Below are 26,946 nucleotides of genomic sequence, written 5' to 3'. Positions count from 1 at the left end.
AATCTGCAAAATCATAAAATCCGCACAACCTCTGGTCCCGAGCGTTGCGGATTTCTGGACTTCTACTGTATTATTATCTATATATTTTACATCCTAATTAGATACTTATCCCCAAATCAATCGATAAATCTACCTGTGTGGGGTTTTTATTTCATTTGTTCTGGTGGAAATTTGGTGATGTTTTATGAATAGTTTCAAAGCAGTTGCTCCTTTTAGAAATTTTGTGATAAAATGCTGTATTTTTGTAGAAATTTTACTGTAGTTTCTTCCAGTTTGCAGGCAAATTCTATAAATGCATATTGCAAAATTCAATTTAAGACAGAAGATATATATATACATACATATACAGTACAAAGTCCGTAATCCGGACCTCAAAGCCACAAACTTACGCATGCGCATAATGCGTTTAATGCACACGTCCGCTACGCATGTGCGTAAAGCATTTACCCATGCGCGCTTCCGATAGTGAAGAAAGTGACAGAGAGGTTATTGAAAACGAAAAAGTTTTGATTAATAAGTTAGTCAGTATTTTCGACACAGCAATTATAGGACTTGAACAGTGGAACTTTGTAACTGAACAAGAAATTATGTCTGTTTATAGAATGAAAGAGAAAGTATTAGCACAAAAAATGAAGCAGCTTAAACAATTTACATTGATAGAAATGTTTATTTAAAGTAAACAAATAAATATTAAGCTTTTTTTTTTGTAAATTTTGATACCCTTTAGATCATAATTGCTCTTTATTTCATTCATAACTTATGGTTTCATATTTTTAATTGTATAATTTCTGCATGCCATCTTACCAGATTTAAATTGATGATCTATAATCTGGAAAAACCCCTAATCTGGAATCGCCGAAGTCTTGAAGAGTCCGTATTATGGACTTTGTACTGTATATATAAGATAAAAACATGTGAAGCAAAGATCTAATGTTATTGAGCAATAGCCCCTTTATTCTCCATTCTAACTTTGTTACATCTCCTTTCTATCTTACAAATGGTAACTATTTATAACATAGCAATTTAAATTGCATAATTTCAAAATTAATAAACGTGAAGCTTTGGTTTAGAAATTCTTACAGCTCATAAATAGTATTTTGTTCATAAATGATAGAAAAAAAGAAGCATTTTATAAGAAATATATTTTATAAAGAAATAAAAAATCTGCATGTCCAATATTTGTTTCTATGTCCAATGTCATTTCGTAAAAAATATATTTCAAGGTCCCCATTGGTGATTTTTTTTTTGGGATGCCATTCGTATTTATGTGCACCCTCCCAAGTAAAATGGTATCCAACGCATAATTAAAACATAAAAAAATTATTTCAATAAACTGCATTTTAAATCAAAATAAAACAAGGAAATAACATAAAAATGGAAATGCATGTTATCTAATAGGAAATATCCACTCGCCCTACTTAGAAATTTATGAATCTTTGGTGCGTGGCAAATAGAATTCCTTAACAGCATCCCCAAAACGTGTAAAATTATCTGAACTAGAATCTGTATACTGCTGTAAAATTCATGAAACAATAAAAAATATTCTCCGTAGTGTCGGATTGTCAGCATTTCTTTCGAAAATCACTTTTTATTACACCCAACATATCTTTGGTAGTGTTGATATGAACTTTGCTTTCCCAATCCTTAAATGTCATGGTGTGATTTACTAAGAGGTCAATGAAGCCATTATCAGAAAAACGATCATACGACTTCCAGCAATCGGATAGGATAATTGTTCCAGGTAAGATAGTCTGTTGAATTAAATCCAACAAAGTTTCTTTTCTTCTGTACTCAACCACTTCAAAGAAACACCTACTGCTCCCTCTATGCTTTCTTTCCTGTTCATTCCAATTCATACAGAAACTTCCGGTTAATAATATTAAAACTGGCAGCCATTTATTGTATAAAGCACAAAATAAGCAAAGTACTTCCTAACTGACTTCCAGTGCAGAAATAAGCCGTGAGAAATATCTTCTCAACAACCAAAGTCATCAGGATCATGCATTACAACCGGTCACCTCATAATAGGGTCCACAATCTCTTCATGATAGGGTTTCCAAAACGTATACCATAAGATACTCAGGTTACCATAAATGAAACAACAACATGGTGATAATCCAAGGTGTACCCCAAAATATAGACTACCCGTCATTTCTTCAGCAGAATGGTGGCTAAATACGAGGGCCATCCAGGAAGTAGATTACGTTTCCGTCTGTGTCCGCTAGGGGCGGGGCTAGCGCGGCCATCTTGGGGTCAGAGCGTTGCGCAGCTCAGTCTGCATCTAGCCGTGCTAGTGAGAGGTTCGTGCTGTGCTCCGTTCAGATACTGTGACGGTTTGAAATGTCTGCGTTAATTGAAAATCCCGCGAGCTGCGAGGTGCGCTCAGTAATAAGGTTTCTGACTGCAAAAAACTGTAAAATGATAGAAATCTATCGGCAGCTTCGTGAAGTGTATGGGGACAACATTATCACTGAAGGTGGAGTGCGTCAGTGGGTCATAAGATTTCAAAATGGCCGAACCAATGTTCACGACGAAGATCGAAGTGGGAGACCCAGCATAGTGACCGCCGAACTTCTCGAAAAAGTCGATGCTAAAGTCCGTGAAAATCGAAATTTCACAATAACGGAACTTTCTTTGAGTTTTCCACAAATTTCGCGAAGTTTGTTGCACGAAATCATCAGCGAAAAGCTTGGTTACCACAAGTTTTGTGCAAGATGGAAGGCAAGAAGAGGTAACGAAGTGGTTGAAGGCGCAGGCGGCCGAATTTTTCGATGAAGGAATTTCCAAGCTCGTACATTGCTACGATAAATGCCTTAATTTGTATGGTGACTATGTAGAAAAGTAGTATTTGAGTGTGGCTTTCATCTGTATATAATAAAATTTGTTTCCTATACTTTGTTTATTTTTTTATTCCAAAACGTAATCTACTTTCTGGATAGCCCTCGTATAAAGCACGCACATCTGCAATTATTCAAACTTGTGTGGCAACTTGCATCAAGGTTTTGTTTATTGTTGCATATTGTTACAAAATGTACAGGAGCGGTGAGATAGCTTCCCCGTAAAGCAGTTTTAGGGTTGCCATAAAATGGCAAGCCAAGGCAGGGTTGCCACATTTTGTGAGAATTGTGACCCATTTGGTGACAAAATTGGCGATATGCCATGGACGGATGGAGAACCTTCTGGAACGAATTCTTACCGGCTTAGCCCAAAATGTCCTCGAACACAAGCCGAAAGCTATATAAACCTTGCTGGTCCGCAGTCAGTTAGTGAGTGTCTTGTGTAGCGAGCTGATAGAGAGTGTGCCTCATCAAGAGGGCGAGTCAGAGTGCCTCATCTAGAGTGCGAGATAGTTAGTATTGAGTCGGTGTCTCGTCTAGCGAGTCAATCTCTGTGGAGTGGATCGAATTGACAGCCGGGCAGCGAGTGCCGAGTTCACATAAAGCGCCTCATAGTGTATTGCGGTTAGTGCATCATCGAGAGAGCGTGTTGAGCTCCGGGAACGACTGAACCGAAGAGTCGGGTGGTGTGCTCTGTGTATTGTCGAGTGCATCGGGAGTTGTAGCGTGGAGAGTCTCGAAAGTACGTGGAGTTCCGAGAACGACCGAGCAGAGTCGGGAGCTGTACTCTGGTTTTTTGCGTGAAGCTGTCTCTACCGTGATAGCCTGATAATCTGAAGGCTGTGTTGCTGAACGTGTCAGCGTGTTTATAGTAGTTCATCGACGACTGTAAAACGTGTTTTGGAGCTGTCCTGACAATACTGGCTAATAAAGTGTGTTTCGATACTTCATCAAGTAGTGTCATCATTGTTCACTCCAAATTCATACGAACCCCGTATGAATGTGAAGGAAGAAAATAACGTAACAACTGGTGTCAGAAAAGAAAAACGCAACAATCGCATTGTTCTAACATGGGTATTTTGACACAAAATGACTTTTCCTGAAATAACATACCAATTGTTCTCCATATTTCGATTCTACTACTCAAATTATGCCCAGATATTAAATTTTGTCAAATTTAGTGAGAAATTTATGGAGAAATTCAAAAATTTATCTTGGCGAAATTTTTTTCAGTTTCACGAAGATTAATTCACTTGGCGAACTTCTTAATATATGGCAACGACTGTAAGAACGTATTTTAGAGCTGCCCTGACAATACTGGCCAATAAAGTGTATTTCAATATTACATTAAGTAGTGTTGTTATTATTCACTCCAAATCCGCACAAACCCCGTAACGAACGTGAAGGAAGAAACAATCGTAACAACTGGTGGCAGAAAAGAAAAACGCAACAATATGTACTAAAAAATGTACCCAAAACACGGTACTTGTATATTTTGAAACTGAGGGTGTGGATAATCAGAAAATGCCAGTGACAAGACCAATGGAAAATCTATTAAGACAGCTCGTGACTGCATTTGCTGAATTCCAAGAAAAGATGGAAGCCGGACAGGAGAAGTTGAAAGTCGGATATGATGTGATAAAAGCTGGATATAAGGAGATAAAAGCTGGATACAAAGAGATGACAGCTGATATCAAAGTCGGACTAGAAGAGAAGAAAGGCCAACGAGAAGAGATAAATGGCAGCCAAGAAAATGTGCGACAGCAACTCCAACAGCTGAAAGTGGAGCTTACAGAAGAAACTGGATGCATAAAAGACAATGTGGAAATGAGGGAAATGGCATCTGAAGAACCAAAGGATGAAGAAAAAAAGGAAGTAGCTAATGAATTGTCTGAGAAAGATCAAGAAATTAAGGATGAAACATCTAACAGGATTAAAGAAAAAGAACGAAAACATGAAGAAATAAAAGACAAGAAAAAAGCTTATGATTCTCAAGTGCCTGAAGTGGAAGAAAATGAAAATGCGACTGTTGAGTTCATCAAAACTGATACTGAAGTTATGAAGTCGCAGGCATCAGTTGTTAAACCATCTGAAAGTGCATGTGATGCGAAGATGGGAGAAGCTGATGTGCAGCTTAAGCAGTGCGCTCTAGGACTGCAAGAAAAGTCACCCACTTCGCAAACTGGGTGTGCGTCTCATAGTGCAGATTTTGTAGACAAGGACTTGATTCTGAACCCAGATACTTCTGCTCGTAAAGGATGAGATTCTGTTCGTGACCCTGGTGCAAACTTCGGAACTGGTTCCCAGGAAATGAAGGTGAATGGGCATGTCCAGCGGCTGAAAATACCGAAGTTAACTGTATACATGATGGGAATGAACTACAGAGTAATGAACAAACTTTTTCACAACTTCCTGTGGTTAACAAGTTTGAAAGGACTATATCTTCAGATTGTGATATGCAAAACAGAAATGCATCTGAGAACTGCAGTGGAAAAGTATTTGACCCGGGTATAACTTAATGAAAAGACTGAGACTGAAATTTATTCTGAATTTTAATTTTGTAGAAATTTCAAATTGTGATGTGTTTAATTTGTATATGTAACTTGTACATAGTGTAAATATCTATTTCTTTAGTTATGTTATTTATTTATACCTTATGTTTGTTTTATCACCTTTTGTTTGTATTGAATTATGCATCTGACCAAGGGTTGTACTGCTTGCGACGTGCAGTTCTTGGGAGGGGGCAGTGTACTGGAGCGGTGAGATAGCTTCCCTGTAAAGCAGTTTTAGGGTTGCCATAAAATGGCAAGGGAAGGCAGGGTTACCATATTTGGCGATATACCATGGACGGATGGAGAACCTTCTGGAACGAATTTTACTGGTTTAGTCTAGAATGTTCTCGAACACAAGCCGAAAGCTATATAAACCCTGCTGGTCCGCAGACAGTGAATGTCTCGCCTAGCGAGCTGATAGAGAGTGTGCCTCGTCAAGAGGGCGAGTCAGAGTGGCTCCTCTAGAGTGCAAGGTAGTTAGTATCGAGTAAATGTCTCGTCTAGCGAGTCAATCCCTGCGGAGTCGGTCGAGTTGACAGCTGGGCAGTCCAAGTGGATCGTCGAATGCACGGAAAGAGTCTCGTAGTGTATCGCGGTTAGTGCATCGTCGAGAGAGCGTGTTGAGCTTCAGGAACCCAACTCTTCGGAACGAACCGAAGAGTCAGGAGTGGTGCTCTGTGTATCATTGAGTGCATCGCGAGTTGTAGCGTGGAGAGTCTTGAGAGTACATTAGTTCCGAGAATGATCAAGCAGAATCGGGAGCTGCAATCTAGTGCTTTGCAATGAAGCTGTCTCCACTGTGATAACCTGGAGGTTGTGTCGCTGATCGTGTCAGCATGTTTATAGTAGTTCATCGACGACTGTAAAAACGTTTTTTAGAGCTGTCCTGACAATACTGGCCAATAAAGTGTGTCTCGATATTCCATTAAGTAGTGTTGTCATTATTCACTCCAAATCCGTATGAATCCCGTTACGAACGTGAAAGAAGAAAAAATCGTAACATCTGGTGACAGAAAAGAAAAATGCAACAATATGTACTAAAAAAATGTACCCAAAACAAAACACGGCACTTGTATATTTTGAAACTGGGGGTATGGATAATCAGTAAATTTAATTGATTCCAAAATAAAATATAGTTTTTTGTAAATTATTATTAATTCATTGTTTTTCTTTTTTAGGCCTGCTGGGTGGCCAGTATCTGGACCAGAGATAAATGGAACTTCTACTTACTATGAAATAAGTATATGTCGTCCTCTCAATTATACTTCACCTTCTCTCAGCAAAGGGTGTCCAAAAAGTTCTATCTGTCAAATTTCAGGTGAAAAAGCAGTTAGTTTTGGAAAGGCCATTGAAAAACCTTCGGATTATGCAATTGCTGATAATGTTGGTAGTGGATTTTCTCTTTATGTTCTGACAAGGGAATTGTGTGGATCAAGTGGAGTATATCGGGCTACCATAAATTTTGCATGTGGCCCAAATCTAGGAGCACCAGAGCTTATATTATGGAGTGACTGCCAAGTGAATTTTTTCTGGAGAACTTCAGCTGCTTGTATCAATAAACCCAAAATTCATCAGGTTCCTTGCTATGTCATTGACAAAGAAGGGAATAAGCGAGATTTGTCTCAGCTGATTTTAAGGAAAGGAAGCTATCCTGTAGAAACTGCAGATCCAAGTATTAATTTTACAATCAACGTTTGTTCTGAGATACTTGATGATGAAGGAAACACAAGTTGTGGCTCAAATTCCTCTGCATGTAGGGTTGTTGGAGATGAATATTTGTCTTTTGGAAAACCACAGGGGCGCCTTCAGTACACTCAGGAAGGATTAGTACTATCTTATTCAACAGATCAATTATATTCAGAACCACCAAAAGGATGTAATCTCAAGCCGAAGACAACTATTTATTTTAACTGCCCTCGCAGAGATTATAGCCAGCCACCCATCCTGTTATCTGATTTAAACTGTCAGTATGAGATAAAATGGGATACTGAATATGCCTGCCCTGAAAACTTATTAAAAGGGAGTTTGAAAACTTGTCAATTTACTGCAGAATCTCATGGAGTTGAAATAGATTTGAGCCCTTTGAAAAAGAAGCCCATTTTAAATATTCCAAGTAGATATGGGAATTCCACATTTGCTTTAAGTGTTTGTGGTGGGCTCGGAAATTTTACTTGCAGTGGTAAAAATTGGAAGTCAACATCCGTTTGTGCAAATGAGACGGCAAATTCATCCATGATAATAGGTACCACTGATGGATCACGTCTTGTATATGCAGATGGTGTAGTGATTTTAACTTATCCTGGACGACAATCATGTAATAATGATACAGATCATTCAACTGTAGTAAGCTTTGTTTGTGATCCTGATGCCAGTAATGATGGTGAGGGGGAGCCTAAACATGTGTCCTCAGATCACTGCATTCATATGTTTGAATGGAAAACAAAATACGTATGCTTGAAACGTTCACTAGACATTGCTTGCTCAGTCACTTTTAAAAATAAAACAGTCAATCTTAGAAAATTATCATTAGTGGTTGGAGAAGCATGGGAAGCTATTGATCGAAGAAATATGGATCATAAGGATAATGCTGAGTATTACATAAATATTTGTGGTCGGGTGGCACACTTAGGTAATTTAAGTAGTTGCGGTGAAGGTTCTTCTGCTTGTGTTTTGGACAGTGATGGTAAATATTTGAATTTAGGTAACTTTACTTCACCACCAGTTTATGATAAAATTTCAGATTCAATCAGGTTGACTTACACTGGTGGAAGTCCTTGTAAAGATGGAAAACAGTGGAAGTCAACTATTGATTTTATTTGCCGATCTGGACACATTAATTCTGAACCAGTGTTGGTACATATAGATGACTCAGAATGCCAGTATAAATTTGAATGGCACACTGCTGAAGCTTGCCCTGAAGGCTTGGTTAAGGGTGCCAACTGTAAAATACATGATGATAATTTAGGCATTAATTATGATTTAACACCTTTTAAAAATAAAGTGTATGAAGTTGACAGTGAGTCTTACAAATTCTATATTGGTATTTGTGAACCTGTCATGAATTCATCATGTTCATTAAATCAGAATTCTTCTCAGAATGTGGGTATTTGCCGAGAAGATAAAATAAATCATACATCAGTAAAGATTGGGGAGTCAAGTTCTGATTTATCATATTTGGATGGGGTTGTTACTTTAAATTATTTACTAGTTGATCCATTAAATAAAACGACTCACGTTGCTATAATAGTATTCATTTGTGATTATGATGCTGGAAATGGAAGTCCTCGTTTTGCTGAAGAACTGAAGTTTGGATATGTTTTTCATTGGTATACTAGCTTAGTTTGCTCAAATTCTGTTTCGACTGAATGTGTGGTTCATGATCCATTTTCGCATCTAATTTATGATCTGTCAGGATTATCTATATCTGAGAAGAATTGGGTAGCTGTTGTAAATGAAGATAATAAAGAAAGGAAGATTTATTTGAATATTTGTCGCCCTCTTGCTCAGCCATTAATTTGTGATTCAAATGCTGCTGCATGTATGGTTGAAAAGGTTGATGAGAAAGAGAAGGTTGTTATATCTGACTTGGGACATGCAGTTAGTCCTCCGGTTTTAGATAGTCCTGGTCACCTTACTCTTAAGTACACTAATGGAAACCCTTGTGTTGCATATGGTGAAAATATTACTTATTCAACAGTAATACATTTTCTTTGTGCAGAAGATAAAATGCGAAAAAATGGTCTACGATTTTTAAGTAAAGTTGGTGCATGCGAATATGCTTTCTTGTGGACTACCAAAGCTGCTTGTCCGACTGGTGTTTTGCAATCTGTTGAAAGTTGCCAGCTAACTGATCCTGATTCTGGTTTTACTTTTGATTTGACTCCTCTTTGGAAGTCTGCTGAACCATATACAGTAACCGTGTCACCTTCTAGTACTTTCCAGCTTAATATATGCGGTAAAGTTGTATCTGGGTGCTTCACTCCTGATGGAAAACAGTCATCTAAAAATGTTAGTGTGTGTGAAACTGATTTGGAAGACAAATTAGTAGCTAACATTGCTGTATCAGATTCATATTTACTTAGCTATTCTACCGGAAGAGATTTGTCAATTACCTACAAATCTTTTGATGATCTGAAGGAGGAGGTGATAATCAAATTCCCATGCTCTAATACAACAGCAGATCCGAATCCAAAATTTGTAAGCCATGAGAATAAACAATATATTTTTGAGATGAAAACGTCTTTGACTTGCATCCCAGCACACTTTGACTGCAATGTGATTGATCAGTATGGAAATGAATATGATTTAAGTCCTCTTGCAAAATATAGTGATGGGAATTGGGAGGTTGCAGACAACAGACCAAACTATTCACATTTAAGATATCATATAAATTTCTGTCGACCATTGAACAAAGTTGTTGATTATAAATGTCCTGGTGGCTCTTCAGGAGCTTGTCAGACTAATGTTTTGCAGAATGAAAATGTAGGTCGTGATCTTGGTTCGCAAATGAATGAACCCGTAGTGAATAATAAGGGTACTGTAGTTCTTCGTTATACAGATGGCTCTTACTGTCATAATGGTCAGTTCAAGCGTAGTACAACTGTAAATTTGTTCTGTTCTGGAGAACAAGAAGATCTAAAATTTATCGGAGAAACCCCAGAATGTGAATATATTTTCTCCTTAGCAACTCCTGTTGCATGTCCTATTCAAAGCAGTTTTGGTAGTGCTTGCACAGTTAAAGATCCATTCTTTGGATATATTTTTGATTTAAACCCTCTAAAAAGTAAAAATAATAATTATAATGTAACGGTTGATGATTATAACTTCTATTTCAATGTTTGTGATAAATTGAATGGCTTTGAGAATGCATGTATTAATTCAAGTGCTTGCCAAACAAAACCTAAAGAAGCTTCATTTTCAAAAAGTCTTGGTCTGCCAAATGATCGTCTTATTTATCGAAATGGATTAATCACTCTTGAATATAAATCGGGCACAGGCAGTTGCCATGGAAAATATAATCGCTCTGCAAGAATTACCTTTACTTGCCATCATGCCCTTGAAGATAAAGATGGACCATACTTTGTGTCAGAAGCTGAAGATTGTACATATTTATTTGAATGGCCTACTGTACATGCATGCCCACCATTCGATGTCATAGAATGTTCTGTTATAGGTGACAATGGTGCATATTATGACTTAAGCCGATTATCTCTACCTAATGAGAATTACTATGTTAAACATCCTATGTATGAAAAAAATTTTGTCATTAATGTGTGCCGTAGTGTGGTACATACACCAGATTCTGTTTGTCCTTATACTTCTGCATCCTGTATAGTTGATGTTTCAAACCATCCTGTCGATGAACCAGTAAATCTTGGTAGAGTTGGTCAAGGTCCGTATATAGATAATGGTAAGTTAAAAATAAATTACACTTCAGGAGATCCTTGTGATGTAGAAGGAACAGAAACTGCAAGATTCATGCAAACAGTTATTGAATTTATCTGTGATCGCAAAAGCATAGATAGTAAGCCAGAATTTGTAGGAAGAGATGGGTGTACTTATTATTTTGATTGGCATACAGTATATGCTTGTGAAAGTGAACCCATAAAGACTATTGGTGATTGCACAGCTGAAGACCCTCTAACTGGGTATTTGTTTAATCTTTCATCGCTAAGAAGTCATGGATTATTCAAATATCAAAAAGGTAATCACCAATATTATGTCAGTGTATGTGGTAATGATGATTCTAGTCCATGTGGTGCCGATTCTGGTATGTGTCAGGAAGAATTAATTGGAGCAAAGCGTCACTGGAGTGGTGGAAAGCCTAACAACCACTTGGTATACAATAATGGAATTATATTTTTGAATTACAGTGATGGCGATCCATGCCATAATGGTCGTTTTACACGTAATACGTTGATAGAATTTCATTGTGGAAATGGAATAGGTGAGCCAAAATTTTTATATGAATCCCATGATTGTACTTATTTTTTTAGCTGGAAAACTGAACTTGCTTGTCAATCACTGTTACATTGTGCTGTAAAAAATGGTAGCCAGTATTATGATCTCACAAGCATAGCAGGTACATTTCATCTTGCTGCATCTAGTATTTTGAATGACAATGCATCATATTTCATAAGTGTCTGTAACTCATTACAAAAACTGCCAGAAGTTTCATGTCCTCCAGGGGCTGGAATTTGTAAAGTTCAGAAAGATGGCTTTGCAGAAGTAAGTACCAAAAATATTACTATGAAATTAAAATAATTGAATTATGCTTAGTTATATAATAATTTAGACTGGAAATTCCAGTATGATGCTTGAAGAATGTAATTATACATATTTAAATTGCTGAGTGTTCTTATTTTTCTTTTTATAATGAATATAGGAATTAGAAATGTAATAGTAATCACAGTGGTGCAAAGTTACCATAGATTATCTTTTACTGTCCATTAGTATATTCTCCAGAGTTATCCATGTAAGATAGCATTAACAGTTCTAGATTTGTTGATCTCAGGAGCAGATGGGCAGATTTTCTTTATATTTAAGTTTAATAATATGGTCATTAATATGTTAATAAACATTTTAATAATTTGGTGCCGCCCAGTCGGTATAATGGTCAGGGAAGCTGACTGCGATGCCGAAGGGCCTGGCTTCGAATACCGGAGAAGGCATGGTTGTAACTGTCCGTCCCTTCATAGGAAGACAGAATTTTATGCGCAATTATTAAAGAAGATTGCTATGAGTCACTTCTAAACCAACAAAGGAAGTGCTTCTAATTATTTCTTAATATTTAATCTGACTATGCCCTGAAACAGAATGTACATTGTACATATTTAACTTGCGTTCTTCTTGTCTCGAAAGTGCAACTTAAGATTATGTTAGATGTCTCAAAAGTGCGACTTAAGATTGTTAGATTTATATATAGCATTATTCAAACATAGGTATTTAGACACAAAATTGGACTTTTTCTAAAATGAACTACCAACTTGTCATACTTTAATTCTAGAACTGAAATTATGCAAAAATACCAAGTTTTGAAAAAAATCAAAGGAGTAAAAAAAAATTATTCCTCAAAATTTTAGCCCCACATTGTTAATTTAATAGAATTTGGGATATATTTATTAATATTTTTTTCATTAAAATTGTAGAGACATTTGGCATTTTTTGAAAGCAGGAGTGATGAAAAATGAGCAACGCCCTCGCTAGGAATCGAACCACGGACTTCTGGAGTACTCGCCCAACGTGCAAACCACTACACTACAAAGGCATGCCAAGAAGGCGTCAGAAATATCTTATAAAATTACTTCATTCCTTCTTTCACAATTCGAAATTTAGGTTGAATCCAAATAAAATTCGCAGTTATTTTTTGACTTATTTTAGAAATTCGTATTTTTTTAATAATTTTTATAAATTTTTCTAAAAGGTTTTGAATTATAACCTATAAAATCTATGTCATCATCTTAAACTAGATGTATTTCTAGGCATGCGTGCAAAAAATTGTATTTTTTTATTCAGATATTTCCCAAGATCTACGTATTTCAAAATTTATATACTAGCGCGTTTTGAAATTTGGCTTTTCTGTTACAAGCGATGATAGCACCAAACGTGGTCTATGCCTTTTTTAAAATTATTTGAAAGAATGAATGATGTGCCTTTTTCCCATTCTTGCACCATGGAAGAAATGGGAAGGAGAATTGTTTACCATAAATTAAGAATTTTGCCCAGTGAATAATCCTGGGCGCTGTACAGTTGGTGTGGTGGGCAGGGAAGCTGACTGCGATGCTGAAGGGCCTGGGTTCGAATCCCGGAGAAGGCATGGTTATAACTGTGCATCCCTTCATAGGAAAGGTGATGGTGGTCCACCTGTTAGGTGCCTCCATAATAAAGAAACCACCACATCTGGCCTTGTATAGATTAATGGACTGGGTTATATTTGTAATTGTTCACAGTCTGCCATTTGAAAAAAAAAAAAAAAAAAAAAAGGTACTTTTCCATTTTGCCAGCGCAAATCTCACCAACCAAGGACCAAGGAAGGGTTCTATTATGGGGCTCTTAGGCATGTAGCCTTTATCCCCACATCGTCAAAGAAATATCTTTATCGCCAAAAAGAGGGTTCCGCAAAGAGGTAAATTTAGTGCCAAAATGTTAATTTAAAATGTTAATTTAACAAAAAGGGTAACTGCCTTCCACAATGAAAAAAGGTAAAAACACTGAAGGACTTAATTTAGTAATTTTGGTGTCGAATAAGGGCCAGAATCAATTTGGATGGGTTACATTATGAATTTTGAAAAGTATATATCAATGTTTCTTTGATCAATGGTCATGTGGTGTTAACAACACGAGAGCAGAAACTTTCGCGAAAAACTTCATGTTGCAAGTGCTTCAGGTCTGGGGGAGAGGAAAAGCGGGAACTCGTTAGGCGAGTTTGAATTAAAGAGACATAGCCAGCAATGCGTCTGAGGAGAAACTTTTATAAATATAATAAAATTGCATTAACTTAATGTGTTATGATAACTAATGAAAAAGCATTAAATTCTTGTAAAGAGATTAAATTAAAATTAAGTAATCCTTGCACTAGAACACTTTTAAGAAGGGTACAAAGATGTGTTTAGAGCTTGATAACAACCGCTTACGGTTGAAAGAAGTAAGATTGCTCGATTATGGGACAAATAGAGAGTGACCCTGAGGGAAGCTGAAAGATCAGCGAATTCACTAAGGTGGGAAGGGGGAAAGCGAGCGAGTGTATTGAAACCTTCGAGGCGTCTCGTCTCCATAGCAACGCATCTTGGGAAAAGGAAGCGCATTATATGCGTTCTCCAGAATAGCTCTGGGTCTCTTTCTTGACGATGCAATTACTGGATGATAAACAAGGAGGCTGTGGAGTACGGGATTTCCGATTGAAGGAATCTTTTGGAAAAAGTTAGCCAAAAGTCACTGTATAAAGCGATTTATGGGGAGAATTTTGGCTGCATTATGAATGTTCTCGTTCATAACAAACCACGGAGTTTTATAAATTTGCCGTAGTATAATTTTCTGAAAAATTTGGATATGATTCCTGTTAGTAATTGCTGTGCCCCATACCGGGCTAGCATATGTCAGAATTGGCCTTATCATTGATTTATAGAGCAAAATCCTGTTTTTCGTGGACAGGTCGCTATTTCTAGCGAAAAAGGCAGTAATTGAGTTTTGACAACCTTTGCACTGGAAATTGTTGTTTGAATGTGAGGTTGCCAAGTTAATTTTGAATCAAGTATCACTCCTAGATACTTATAGGTAGGACCCCAAGGAATTGGTTCTCTGAAGAACTGCAAGTTAGGTAAATTTGGGAAAGTACTTTGGATAAATAAAGTGGCAGCACATTTAGCGACATTAATTTTGATCTTCCACAGACCGAGCCAGAGCTCTAGGCTTGAAAGATAATTCTGCAGTGCAGAAATTACCGTGGAGGTGTTGGAATGTTGGTTCATGATGGCTGTGTCGTCCGCATATAAAGCTAGATCGACATTAGGTGACTTAGGTATGTCATTTACCTAGATGTTGAACATTTGAGGTCCAAGCAAACTTCCTTGTGGGACCTCAGCACAGATCGGGTGAGGGATTGAGTATTCATGGTGAACTCACACCCGAAAGGATCTACCCGTCAGGTACGAGTTGATAGTTTTAATGAGTTGTGCCGAAAAACCAAGCCACATGAACTTAATAAGCCCGTCGTGGCAAGTCCTGTCAAAGGCCTTGGCAATGTCAAGATAGACAATTCCAGTTTTCTCTCGTTTACGAAAGCCCTCGTGAATGAATTCCTCTACACGGAATAACTGGTGTACCGTGGAGTGTTCAGGCCAAATTGTTCCGGGATTATTAAATTTTGATCACGACAGAATTCATTCAGGCGTTTAAGTAAAACAAATTCATATATTTTTGAGAGAGATGAAAAGAGGCTAACCAGTCTGTAGTTGACGAGGAGATTTAAATTTTGACCCGGTTTTGGAATAGAAATGACTGCGGCAGTTTTCCAACAAACAGGGAAGTAACATCTTTTAAGCATAAGGTTAATCAAGACCGTAATCCATACCATATACATAATGGGGAAGTTTTTAATCATGCAGTTCAAAATTTGATCTATGCGAGTGGCTGCCTTCAGCTTCATTTTATCAATGAACTCTAGCACCTCAGTTGAATCAGTCAGCCTGAGATCAGGCGTCATGCAGGGGTGTTTGTGCTCCGGGGATTTTGAACTTCGATACCCGGAAATTCCGGGGATCGATGTTCAAAAAAAAATTGTTGAAGGAGTGTATTCTTGCTTGCATTCCCAACAACTCACAAAGGATGCTTTAGCTTCGAAAAAAAGAATACTAAATGGGTTATTTGTTATGCAAAACAAAACTTTATTGCATATGGCATTATATTCAGCAGTATTACCAGAGTTCAACACATATATTAAATTATTTGAAACAAAAAAACCAATGCTTCATTTAATACATTCCAGTATTTATAAAAATTGATGGCAAAATTTTTCTCTTTTTTTTATGAAGCCAGAAAATATAGAGTGCACATCTTATAATGATTTATTAATGGTTGATGTCACAAATCCAGAATTCCATCTACCTAGTAATATTTACTGGTGCAGAAGCTTCCACTCTCCTGAACAAATTATCAAAAAATCATCCAATAGCAAAAGAATTCCAAATTTCTCTGATGAAAGCTTATACTAATACAGCACAGCATATGAAACATAAATTACCCCTTAAAAATTCATATCTAATTAGTTTTACAGCATTAGATCCAGAGCTAAGAGGTAAAAACAGTACAATATTAGCTTTTGAAAAATTATCATCTTATATGTCCCATATTTTTAGTGATAATGAAAAGTCAAAAGTAGAAGCTGAAATAAGGTTATACCAGAGTGATATTGATATCACCAAAGAAATGCTCTACACATCTGATGAAAGTGGAAATCAAGTCAAGTGTACAATTGATAAATATTGGTCTAAAGTTTTTAATTTAAAAGATGATTTCACAAATGATTATAGGTATCCTTCATTGGCTAAATTGGTCAAAGCCTGCCTTAGCTGCTTCCATGGCCCATTAGTGGAAAGTGCATTCAACTTAATGGATACACTTGTCACTGACTATAAAACCTCTCTTAAGTTTGATTCCCTAGATGCAGTGCAGACTATTAAATATGATTTATTGGCTTCTAAAGAAACCTCATGTGAAAAATATGGCTCAAAAAATCCAATGACTGACCCAATTCACAAAGATCTCTTACTGAATATGAACAGAAGTTGGAAAACATATCAAGAGGACTTAAAAACATGTATTTCAGATGAGTCACCTATAAAAGTCTCTGAAAAACCTTCTATATTAGCAGAAAAGCAAACTGCTTCTACTTCTGCATGTGCAGTTCTCGAGGAAATTTCTTCAACTGTAAATGAGGAAAATAAAAGTCAACCTTCCTGCAATTATGAAGTTCACCAGAAAAGAAAGACAAGCCCACAAACATCAGAAAATAAAAAAAAAGCAGCAGAAATTAGATAAATTTTTTTAAAGAATTAATTCAGGTAATTTAAAATATTTACATAAAATGTAGTGGTTTATATGTTTGAAAATTTATGGTTATTAATTTTGCAAAAAAAGTAATTCATTGAAATTTTATAATTAGGTCATTCAATACTTCATAATTGTAATTTTTCATTTCTCTCCCCCCCTTCTCAAAACTTCAAAATGTCGGTAGTAAGTCCGTAAAAGTTTCAGGGGATTTTTGTGGGGTCCCACAAACACCCCTGGACGGTTATTCTAGCGACAGTACGAGAGTCGACAGCAAGTTGTGGGCCGCCAGATGTCGCTGCTAGTAAAAAACAGGTCTGCCCGACATCCTATATTCTCTGAGTACGGAAGTTGTCGAAAGCGCGTGAAAAAGTGTTGCCGCGTCGTCAATCAGGGTTGTGCAGTTGACGTACTAAGTAGACAATGGCTTTGTATGTGTTTTCGCTGCTGATTTTTTCGTATTTAAACGAAGAATACGGTCGTAGATCTCTGAATCGGTGGCGAATTTATAGAAAATATATTGATGCTTTTGCTCTGCCAAAAGATGTTTTCATTGCGTATTTCAGATTGCCAAAATTTATAGTTATTTTAATTTGCGATGAACTGAGAGAGTATTTGGAGCCACATTCAGAAAACAAGAACGCAATTTCTACTGAAAGAAAAGTTATACTATTCCAGAAATTATAGATATAAATTGTAATTTTATGCTTTAAAAATGTAGAAGATAATAAGTTTATCAAGCACATAAACTTTCTTTACTTAACACAAATATAGACATCCGATAAGCTTCTACTCTTTATGTACAGCAAGAATTACGTTTACTTTAAAATCTAACAGTTGAATACCTTACGAATAATACTGCGAACACAAAAAGGAATGTCGTTCATTATTACGCGAAATTCACACTACTGTAAAATAAAAATTTAAAAAAAATTATAAAACTATAAAATAGCTTTATAATATCTTTTTCAGTAGCTGTACTACTACTAGTGTGATACTTTCAAAAATAAGTTTTAGCTCAGAGGGGCTATTAATTTCGTTTTGCCATTTTGTGGCGTTTCACTTTTCAAATCGTTGCCACCAAGTATTATCTCACTCTATTATATTTAAAGAAATTAAATAATGAGGAATCTGCAGAATGTATGAATGTTCCTCGCACTGTGATAAAACAACGCTACCTAGAGCCATGAAATTCTGAATAGCGTAATCCTCCATCCTAATATAGACATCTGGAGGCCCAAATTTGGAACTGAGAATTTGTTTTATTATCTATTGCATATTTTGTAAAGCATTTATGAGTTTTTCATTAAGAAACCCAACGATTTCAAAGCGAGCAGTGGCAACATTGTACAGAAAAAAACATTTTCATCACTAGCACGCGAGATTATGTATCGGAAATTCTAAAGATATGCTTTTTTTAAACTATATGATATTGCTGTTGAATTGAATTTTATGGTTTAAGTGCGAAAAACATGATATTTAATAAATAAAGATAACACGCAAAACGTTAAATAATGGCCCTTTGGAAGTAATATAAAATCTGAAGGCTTTCAGATTTTATTTATTTATTTATTTATTTATTATTATTTTTTTGTGTGTGTTGTTTGTGTGTAATTTTATTACGTTTTAAAACTGGTTTCTAAGTGAGGACTTTCTAAGTGAAACTGGCTCGTATACAAGTTACACATGTGAAAAGCCACGAAAACGCCGGCTAGCTCGTTCCCGGGATTCAAACCTCGGACCAAACTACCTGCGTTCAGCGACTCTACCGCTCGGCAGCTGGTGGGCTTGTTAGTAGAATTATACTGCATTATTATTGTATTATGCTATAAAGTAACAATGCTATAAGACTGAGGGTTTGTTCATGGAATAGTACTTTTGTAACCTATTATAGTATTAAAAAAATCATTGTTTCTTTGCAAATTCAACAAACAAAACAAAACAACAACAACAAAAAAAAAAAAAATACTGTTCATAGCATTCTCATTTTTATATTGTAAAAGAGATATTGATTATTATTAGTTTTCTATTTTAAATAGAAAACTAATAATAATCAATATTATTTCCAGCAATCAATATTATTCCAGCGTTTCGTCGAAACGCTGGTTTGATAAGGACTTCAACTGCAAGAGACCTACACTGATTATTTTTACTTTAGTACTTACACTGTGAAAATATTACTATCTTTTAATTATTTTCACAAAATAAAATCTTTTGAGAAGGAAGAATATTTAAACTGAGCAGTTCTTATATATATATAAAATTCAAGTAACAGCAATGTAATATTAAAAAAAAGGTATTAGTAATTGTGTGACAAAAATTGCAAAACGAATTAATCACACATACAGGATAGATTAGTTTAATTTTGGTTATATATTTTATATTGAAAAAATATTTTCTTTCATGTTAATTGTAGAATAAATTATTTAAAATAAAGCGTTTTGATGCGTGTGTGATAGTTGAATGCAGCAGCAATCGGCCATACTGTAATAGCGAATGAATTTTATTTCTTTTCCTGAAAGAAATAATTTTCATAGTAAAAGAAAATAAAAAAAGGGAAGAAATATTAAGAAAGAAATATTTTCTTTCTAATTTATTATGTAAAGAAATATTTTTCCAATAGTAACTGTAAAATAAATTGCGGGAAAACAGCATGGAGAAAAAAAAAAAAAAAAAAAAAAAAAAAAAAAGAAAGAAAAAAAAGAAAACTTAGTTTGCTGTTAGATTGTAATGCAAATTAATCATATTATAAATTTAAATGATTAAAATTGTTTATTTCTAAAAGGATTTGAAGTAAGCTTAATTCATTTACTTTTATCTATTTACCATTGCTTTCGTGGTATCCCATATCACTCTTTATTTCTTAGCTCTAAATTCCTGCGTTAAGTTTCCCCTTAAAAAACGGAATTTTCCTTCACATAACACAGTAGCATATTCCACTGCGTGTTGGTCATAATACTGTTTTGTGCAATTTTTTTCGAACTACAAATGCAGCGTGTGAGTTAGTGAAATAATAGGAGAATATTCCTAGAACTTCAGCCAGCGCGCGCTATAAATTTCGTCACTCGTCTGTACTGCGATTGGTCTAAAGCTCCTTGAAGCCTTGTCCCCTTTCAGTAAAGTTAAATGGACCCACCCGCCCACCAACTGAGGACCACAGAATGGCTTTCTCCGATAAGTTGTTGATGGCTGTCCATACCGGTTTCTTTGAGTCAATATTGTTCGCTTAAGTTGTAAGCAGATCCAGTGATCATAGAATAGGCGTCCTGGTCATGGGTTGTGTTAAGAAATGTTTAACACGTGAGTGTGTGCGCCCCTGTGTAACCGGACGGTTACAGAGGCGTTGTTATTGGGATTGAATTGTGTAGCAAGAGTGTCAGCAATAACTTCAACCTTTTCAGTGTCTGTAAAAGCCATCTGGTTAGCATTGGCCATTTCAAGGGGCGGAGTGTGTTTAATCTTGTTTACGTAGTCGGGCGGCAGTGCGCCAAACCCTATCGTCAGTCGTTAGGGGCTCAGTGTAGTGTTTCCACTCCGTCTGTTTTTGCAAGCAGGTTTCAGACCTAATCTCGTTGTGTAGTCTGCAAAATTGAGCACGGATATTGGGATCACATGTTCTCTACCAAAGTTTTCGCAGGTAATTGCGGCGCTTATTTTTTAATTTAGTATCCGGCGGGAGCCTAGCGCCCGGATGTGTGATAGGTTGCGAAGCCGCGGCTCTCGCTTCTTTCAGTAAAGACTCCATGTTTTTGATACACCTGTCAAAGTCCGCTGGAAATTTTGATAGGGGGGATAGCTGTACGTTCCAAAATAAACCGAAAATCGTCCCAGTTTGTTGAGACTTGCTCCTCTAATTTTGAATATCTAGGGTAATCAGAACAGGGTAGTTATCAAAATCTAACTCTTGATTCACTTTAATTTCATGCCGAAAGTAAACATTATAAAATGCAGCCAGATCAAGAACTGCGGGGGACCCTCTTACAGGGTAGTAAGTCGGGGCAGTAGGAGCTATGATCTGTACATGGGAGCTCTGAGCCCATGAATTTAGACTAATGCCAAACCTGTTCCTAATAGGACAGAACCAAGCGGTATGGCGTGAATTTAGATCACCAGCAATGATTAGGTGATTTGATATTGTGAGAAGTTTATCAAAATCACTGACAGAAAAAACATACCTCCCACTATCTTTTTGGAGGAAGGTATGCCGAAACAATTGTGAGGGGAGGAGAATTTTGTATAAAAATTTTGATAGTAGCTTCCACATGTTCCAAATTTGGGGGGGGGATATCATGTGATGTTTAATCGAATGTTTCACATAGATACAGGTGCCACCACTTGCATGTCTGCCATAGAACACCCTGTCAGTCGAGTATACGTCATAGTTCCCAATTTTGGGAATTCGCCCTGGGATAAAATGGGTCTCTTGGACCAACAGTACATCAAGATCTTGCTCTGCAATGAAATCTCTCACTTCATGGATTTTATTATATATACCATTTGCATTCCAAGTGCAAATGGAGAGTGAGCTTTTTGTGACAGGTCTTGTATCACGTTGGGAGTTGAATTTTAGGCTGTAAATTGTAGGTTCTGCAAATATAACAGGAGACATAGGTCGGAATTTTCTGAAAGTTCAGTCGAATCAGTTTGAAAGTTCAATATAATTTTCATATAGTATATAGAATGCTCTCATTAAAGCATCAGCCTGCCTAAGCTTTGGCATAGCCTTTTTGAAAGCAAGAAGCGAATATGTTTGTCTACCGCAAGGTCGCGGGAGATGTCAATCAAGCCAAATCTCACCAAGCAGACTTTGTTGGTGACAGCATACAGTATACATATAAAAAACTTTAGTTCTAAGAATTTTTTATTTTGAAGGCATAAACATATTAATATGATTTAAAATTTTGGAAAAAGCCAATAAATAAAGATGATAAATTTCTAGAGACATAAATTTAAGGATTTACTATGCTTTCATGGTTCAACTTCCTGATTCGCCGGTTCATATCACGTGACCCAAAGAGATCTCATCTCACGTAAACTACGCTACAAAAATATAATTCTCTCAGTAATTATCTACATTAATTTCAAGTTAAATCTTAATTTAGAATACAAGTTTAAATGCAAGAATTATTTCAATTCGTACAAATAGCTTACTCAGAAATTATGTAAAACTGCAGTGCTTTACTTCGCTAGTGCATTCTCATTAGAATAAATTAATTTAACCTTTAATTTTGCCTTTCCTATATTTTTCCTTCAGGTGAGCAGTGTGATTGCATCCTAATTGATTTAATTACCGCTAATGGTCTTAGGGTATAAAATTTAACAATCTTCTGTAAAAAGTCTGTGTAATTGTATGCCAGTATTGAAGGAAACGATCAATCTGATAAGAAATGGCTGCCACTTGATTTGTAAATAAAGCGTAAAAGAATACCTGTGAAGGTATCCCGTTTGGCATCAGTTGTACCATTATTGGCTACTTTATCATTTGCTCTGGCAAAACAGAAAAGTACCAGTAATTCTCATGATCACTTATTTTAAGTCTTAGAATATGAAGGGTTGTATGTCTGTTTCAAGAAATACATGTATCATGTACCAGCGGTTCTCAATTGAAAATCAGAGATAATTTAAAAAATTATTAGTTTACTGAAAGGAAGTGAAACAAAATACATTCTGACATAATAAAAAATAAAATACACATTTCACTGGTACAATGTACTTATAAATGTATTTGATAAATAATTTATCATTACTAAATTAAGAACAAGTTTAATAATTACTAGTGACTCCTGTGGGCAAAGTTATTCAAAGGAAGGTTTAATATTAGAAACTGACACTCTAAATTATTCTCTATGTTTAACTAAGATCTATAGTTTATCTTCAGCACAGCCACCACAGAAAATCTAGTTCCATGAAACTAGAATGTTGAAAATGGTAATAATCTAAGGAATGCTTTCGTTTTCAATACAGAAAACTAATCATCCACCCCACCAAAGAGTGATTTAATACTAAATTGCCTTTTGATTTCACCACTTGATGTGAAATCTATGAAGATTTCTTCTTCTGCTGTTGAGAGCTCTTCTGGAATATTTTGAAATAGATCCCTAACTCACTCTTAACTTTCTATCAAGTTGTCGTCAGCAAGAAAATGCTTTTTAAAATTGGCTAAATGATTTTTAATGGTTTCAAAAACAACTTTCACAAGTTGTTCTTCAGCCTTGTAAATTTATCCGCATTTTCAAACATTTCTAGGTTTTTTTGCTTTAAATGTCTGCTCCGTAATTCCAGTTTTCTACAAAAGCATTAATTTTATCACTTGTCTGCAACATATGTATATTTGCTCCTCAGAGTTGAAGATTCAAGGTATTTAATTTCCTGAATATATCTTCCAAGAAGCTGAATTTCTCAGCTACTTTACTACTAATTACTGCTAATTTCTCAGCCCATATCGAAACCTCTTAGCTTCATGTTGGTTTTCGAAAAGTGGCAATTTCGTCTCCTGATTTTTAAACACATTGCGAAAATTTCCCACATGATAACTATCTTGTCTTGCAGTAAAATAGCAACAATGAATGTACTGTGCTGATGTCTTTACAAAGTTCAGAGAAGATTCTTGATTTTGTGAGTCTCATTTTTATATAATTTACTATGGTCACAACTGTCATTAGCACAATATTCAAACCATTTCTTGGAAGCCAGAGGTGCTTGTATACTTTGAAAGCTTTCACAATTGCTTGTATACTTTGAAATCTTCCAGACATTGTTACGAGCACTAATTATGCATATGCCGACACTATTTTCGACTCTTTGCATATGCCGACACTATTTTCGACTCTTTGCTTATTTTGTTCATAAAATTATTTAAACAGGGTTCGTAGCGGTCCTTATAAGTGCTTATAAGTCCTTATATTTGAAAATAAAATATAAAGGCCCATATAAGTGCTTACTTTTTCTTTAAAGCCCTTATTTTTATTTATTTATTTATTTATTTATTTTTTTTTAGTGCTTATTTTTTGCTTTTAGTGCTTTTTTTTTTTTTTAATGAACGCGCAATTATTCCCCGTATCAAAGCCGAAACTAAATAAACAACTTTTCTTCCTAATATGGAATGTCAGATGGTGAATCATACTCCTGGAAATAGCTTTTCCCCCTTTCTCTGCATTAACATAACCTCTGGTGTGCACGGAGAGTACAGGCAAAGAATATGTATTGTTCTTTGGTACAGGCAGGTGCCCGTCATTCTGTTGGTCAACGTTGGTCAAAGAATTGCGAAAGCAGTAGAAAATTCCGATACATTTGGCATTCTTTTCCTCCCACCCACATACTACACATGTTTGAATTTCTATCAAGATCTTAATAATTTGCATTCTCGTTCCGCTTGGTCAGTTCATATTCGTGTTTATTATGATCGTTATGCTTATATTATGAGCATATGTATGAATGTTTATAATAACATAGTTGCAGTAACTGCTGAAGTATAGTAAACCTCCAAAAATGGTTGTGTTTTAACACAGATTAGCTTTCTAATTATAATAATATTCGGAATGGCATAAATAAAGGGAAAGTAATCGAATAGTCAAAATAATTCCATTTTTTTGGCCAATACGTTATACAGTACGAACGTTGGGAGGTTCTGCCTTTTCTCCGCAAAATCTCGAATACTGAAACTGTTACAGTTCGTTGTAAAACAAGCAACAGATTTTTTTTTTTTTTTTTTTTTTTTTGTCACTTTCCAATCTGGATTGAATAGGACTAAAAGTTCTGCGGTCTACCAACCCAAGCGAAGAATGATTCTATTCCGGAAATTTAACGCAGTCTGTTGAAAATTAGAATGAAAAACACCCCAAGTCCCTTTCTTTTCCTTTATTTAGTTCTTTATTCTCCCAATATAGGCAGCTGTTGAATCCGATTGCGTAATATCATGTAGGGAAGAATTACTGCGCACGTATTGCGCAATAACGTTTGCGATATTTTGCAGAGACAATTTTGATGTTCGGTCCGAGATTTGTTTATGAACACTTAAAAGAGTTTTTGCTAAGCAGAATATTTTTCTGTTCTGTTGGTTTGTTTTATATGATGCACATATCGAAATGTCAAAAGCATTTATTTAGCGGAAAAATCTAAAGAACGGCTACAGTCTATCCCCCCCTCCGCTCCTCTTTTTTGAAGTTATGCTCGATTGTCCGAATATTCGCCAATTTTCAAGTATGCGGGTAGTTAAGCTTTTACTGTTAAAGGATGACTGCATGAAGCAAATTTCTGTCTTCTGATTTCAGAAATGTTTCTCTTTTTTACTTAAATTACTTTGCGCAATATCTGTTAAGGAAAACTGATATACGATGAAAATTTAGAAAATGTTCAGAATTTAGATTTAAATATCAATATGAGTGGAAAAATAAATTGCATTTATTATTAAGTTCCAAGCGAATAGAATAAATATGCCTTATTATTAATTATTTCCTCTATTTTGAACTGAAATTTCATCAATTAATCTTGTAATATAGTTTAGTTGTGCATAGTTTTTTTTCTCTCATTGTAAACTAGTTCTGTAAATTGAACTGTAATATAATTCAGGTGTGCATAGTTTTTTTTTTTTCTCATTGTAAACTAGTTCTGTAAATTGAACTGTTATTTAAAATTAAAAAAAACGTAATTATTTTCCATGGTTGAGGTTCCATGCTTATTCTCTCTTAATAAATACTGCATTTCTCATATTTTAAATTACGAGTCTAATTTTTGAAGTTATGCAGTTTTGTATAATGTAATTAGACAGGTGCTTATTTTTTTCTTAAAATATGCTTATAGGTGCTTATTTTTTTAACTAAAATGTGGCTATGAACCCTGTTAAAATATCAAATACTGCTAGTGCTGTTCCTTTGAGTTTTATTGGTTTACAAAAAAAGTAGTAGTTCTACTGCTGATCTACCATCACAAAATCAAACATACACAATAAAATGAGCATCTTTATTGCTGACTATTGCCTCATCAAGCTGAATTGAAAACAATTCGTCACACAACTTACAGAAAAACTGCTGCTGTACATCTTCAGCTATATCATCGATTCAACGAGCAACAGTATCCTTTGATAGAGATATGGGCTGTAAGTCTTTAGCAAAATTATCCCCATAGTTTCTATGATATCAATTGCAGCTCACAAAACGAGCTTGTCATGAATGATGTGAGGCTTTTTACATCTGGCTATTTTATATGAGACTTTGTAAGAAGCAAGTAAAGCTTTTTCATTCACACACAAACCTTTTTTTAAAAATGTTTTTTGCTTTTCATGTGATTTTAATTCAAAAATTAAAATTAAATTAAAAAAATAAATTCTTAGGGTTTGTTAACGTACTCACCATGAAGCGTTTCCAAATGTAATTTAATTTTATTAGGTTTCATACTGTCTGCTACCTGTGTTTTTGAATAAATAACACACAGGAGCTCCTCTTTTTCATTTACTTCAGTAGCGGTAAACCCAAAATTCAAGTCTTGAAAATATCTTCTTGATTTAATTTTCAGATCCACGCTCGTTTGTGCACTTGTTAATGCTTTATTATCGTCTAATGTTTGCTTAAGATTTAAGAATTTATCCATGATTCTATTTAAATCTACTGTTATTTAATACTGCGAATTGCAATTAACATGTAAGTTACAAAATGCAGATCCAAGATAGATTCGGTAGTGATAGAAGGATCGACTTGATTGTGACTGACTGGAATTTCGCGAGGTGCAGAATTTAACACGTTTTGTGCAGGCGTTTGATAGGTTGCGCAGATGTCCGTGAGAATGCCGAATGTGATGGATAGAGAGCAACAGAGACCAGACGATTTTTCCACTGACAGGATGATTGAGGTAATAAGTATTTAATTAAAAAAATGGATTTTGCAATGTCTTCCAATTTAAAAATTAGGAAAAAAAGTAACATAATAATTATCCTATTGCTTGAAAGTAACATATACAAAATTTATTACTTATTTTTATATATTGCATGGTTTATAATCAAGGTCATATTCTAGCTTTAA

General features: G+C 35.4%; 1 protein-coding gene across 2 annotated transcripts in view; it reads left to right on the top strand.

The window, feature by feature from the left end:
* LOC118195571 (cation-independent mannose-6-phosphate receptor-like) overlaps positions 1-26,946 on the top strand; it is a 109,142-nt gene that overhangs the window by 16,341 nt on the left and 65,855 nt on the right. For both annotated transcript variants that reach the window (XM_035366902.2, XM_035366903.2), the window contains exon 2: positions 6,568-11,617. In XM_035366902.2, the coding sequence (XP_035222793.2) occupies positions 6,568-11,617 (5,050 nt within the window). The remainder of the gene's footprint in view (positions 1-6,567; positions 11,618-26,946) is intronic.

The sequence above is a fragment of the Stegodyphus dumicola genome, chromosome 11, assembly GCF_044657685.1.
Source record: "Stegodyphus dumicola isolate Sdum_Otavi_A_Nest chromosome 11, ASM4465768v1".
In the NCBI taxonomy this organism is placed as follows: domain Eukaryota; kingdom Metazoa; phylum Arthropoda; class Arachnida; order Araneae; family Eresidae; genus Stegodyphus; species Stegodyphus dumicola.
The sequence above is the reverse complement of the archived record's forward strand: the minus strand, read 5'-3'. Positions and strand labels throughout refer to the sequence as shown.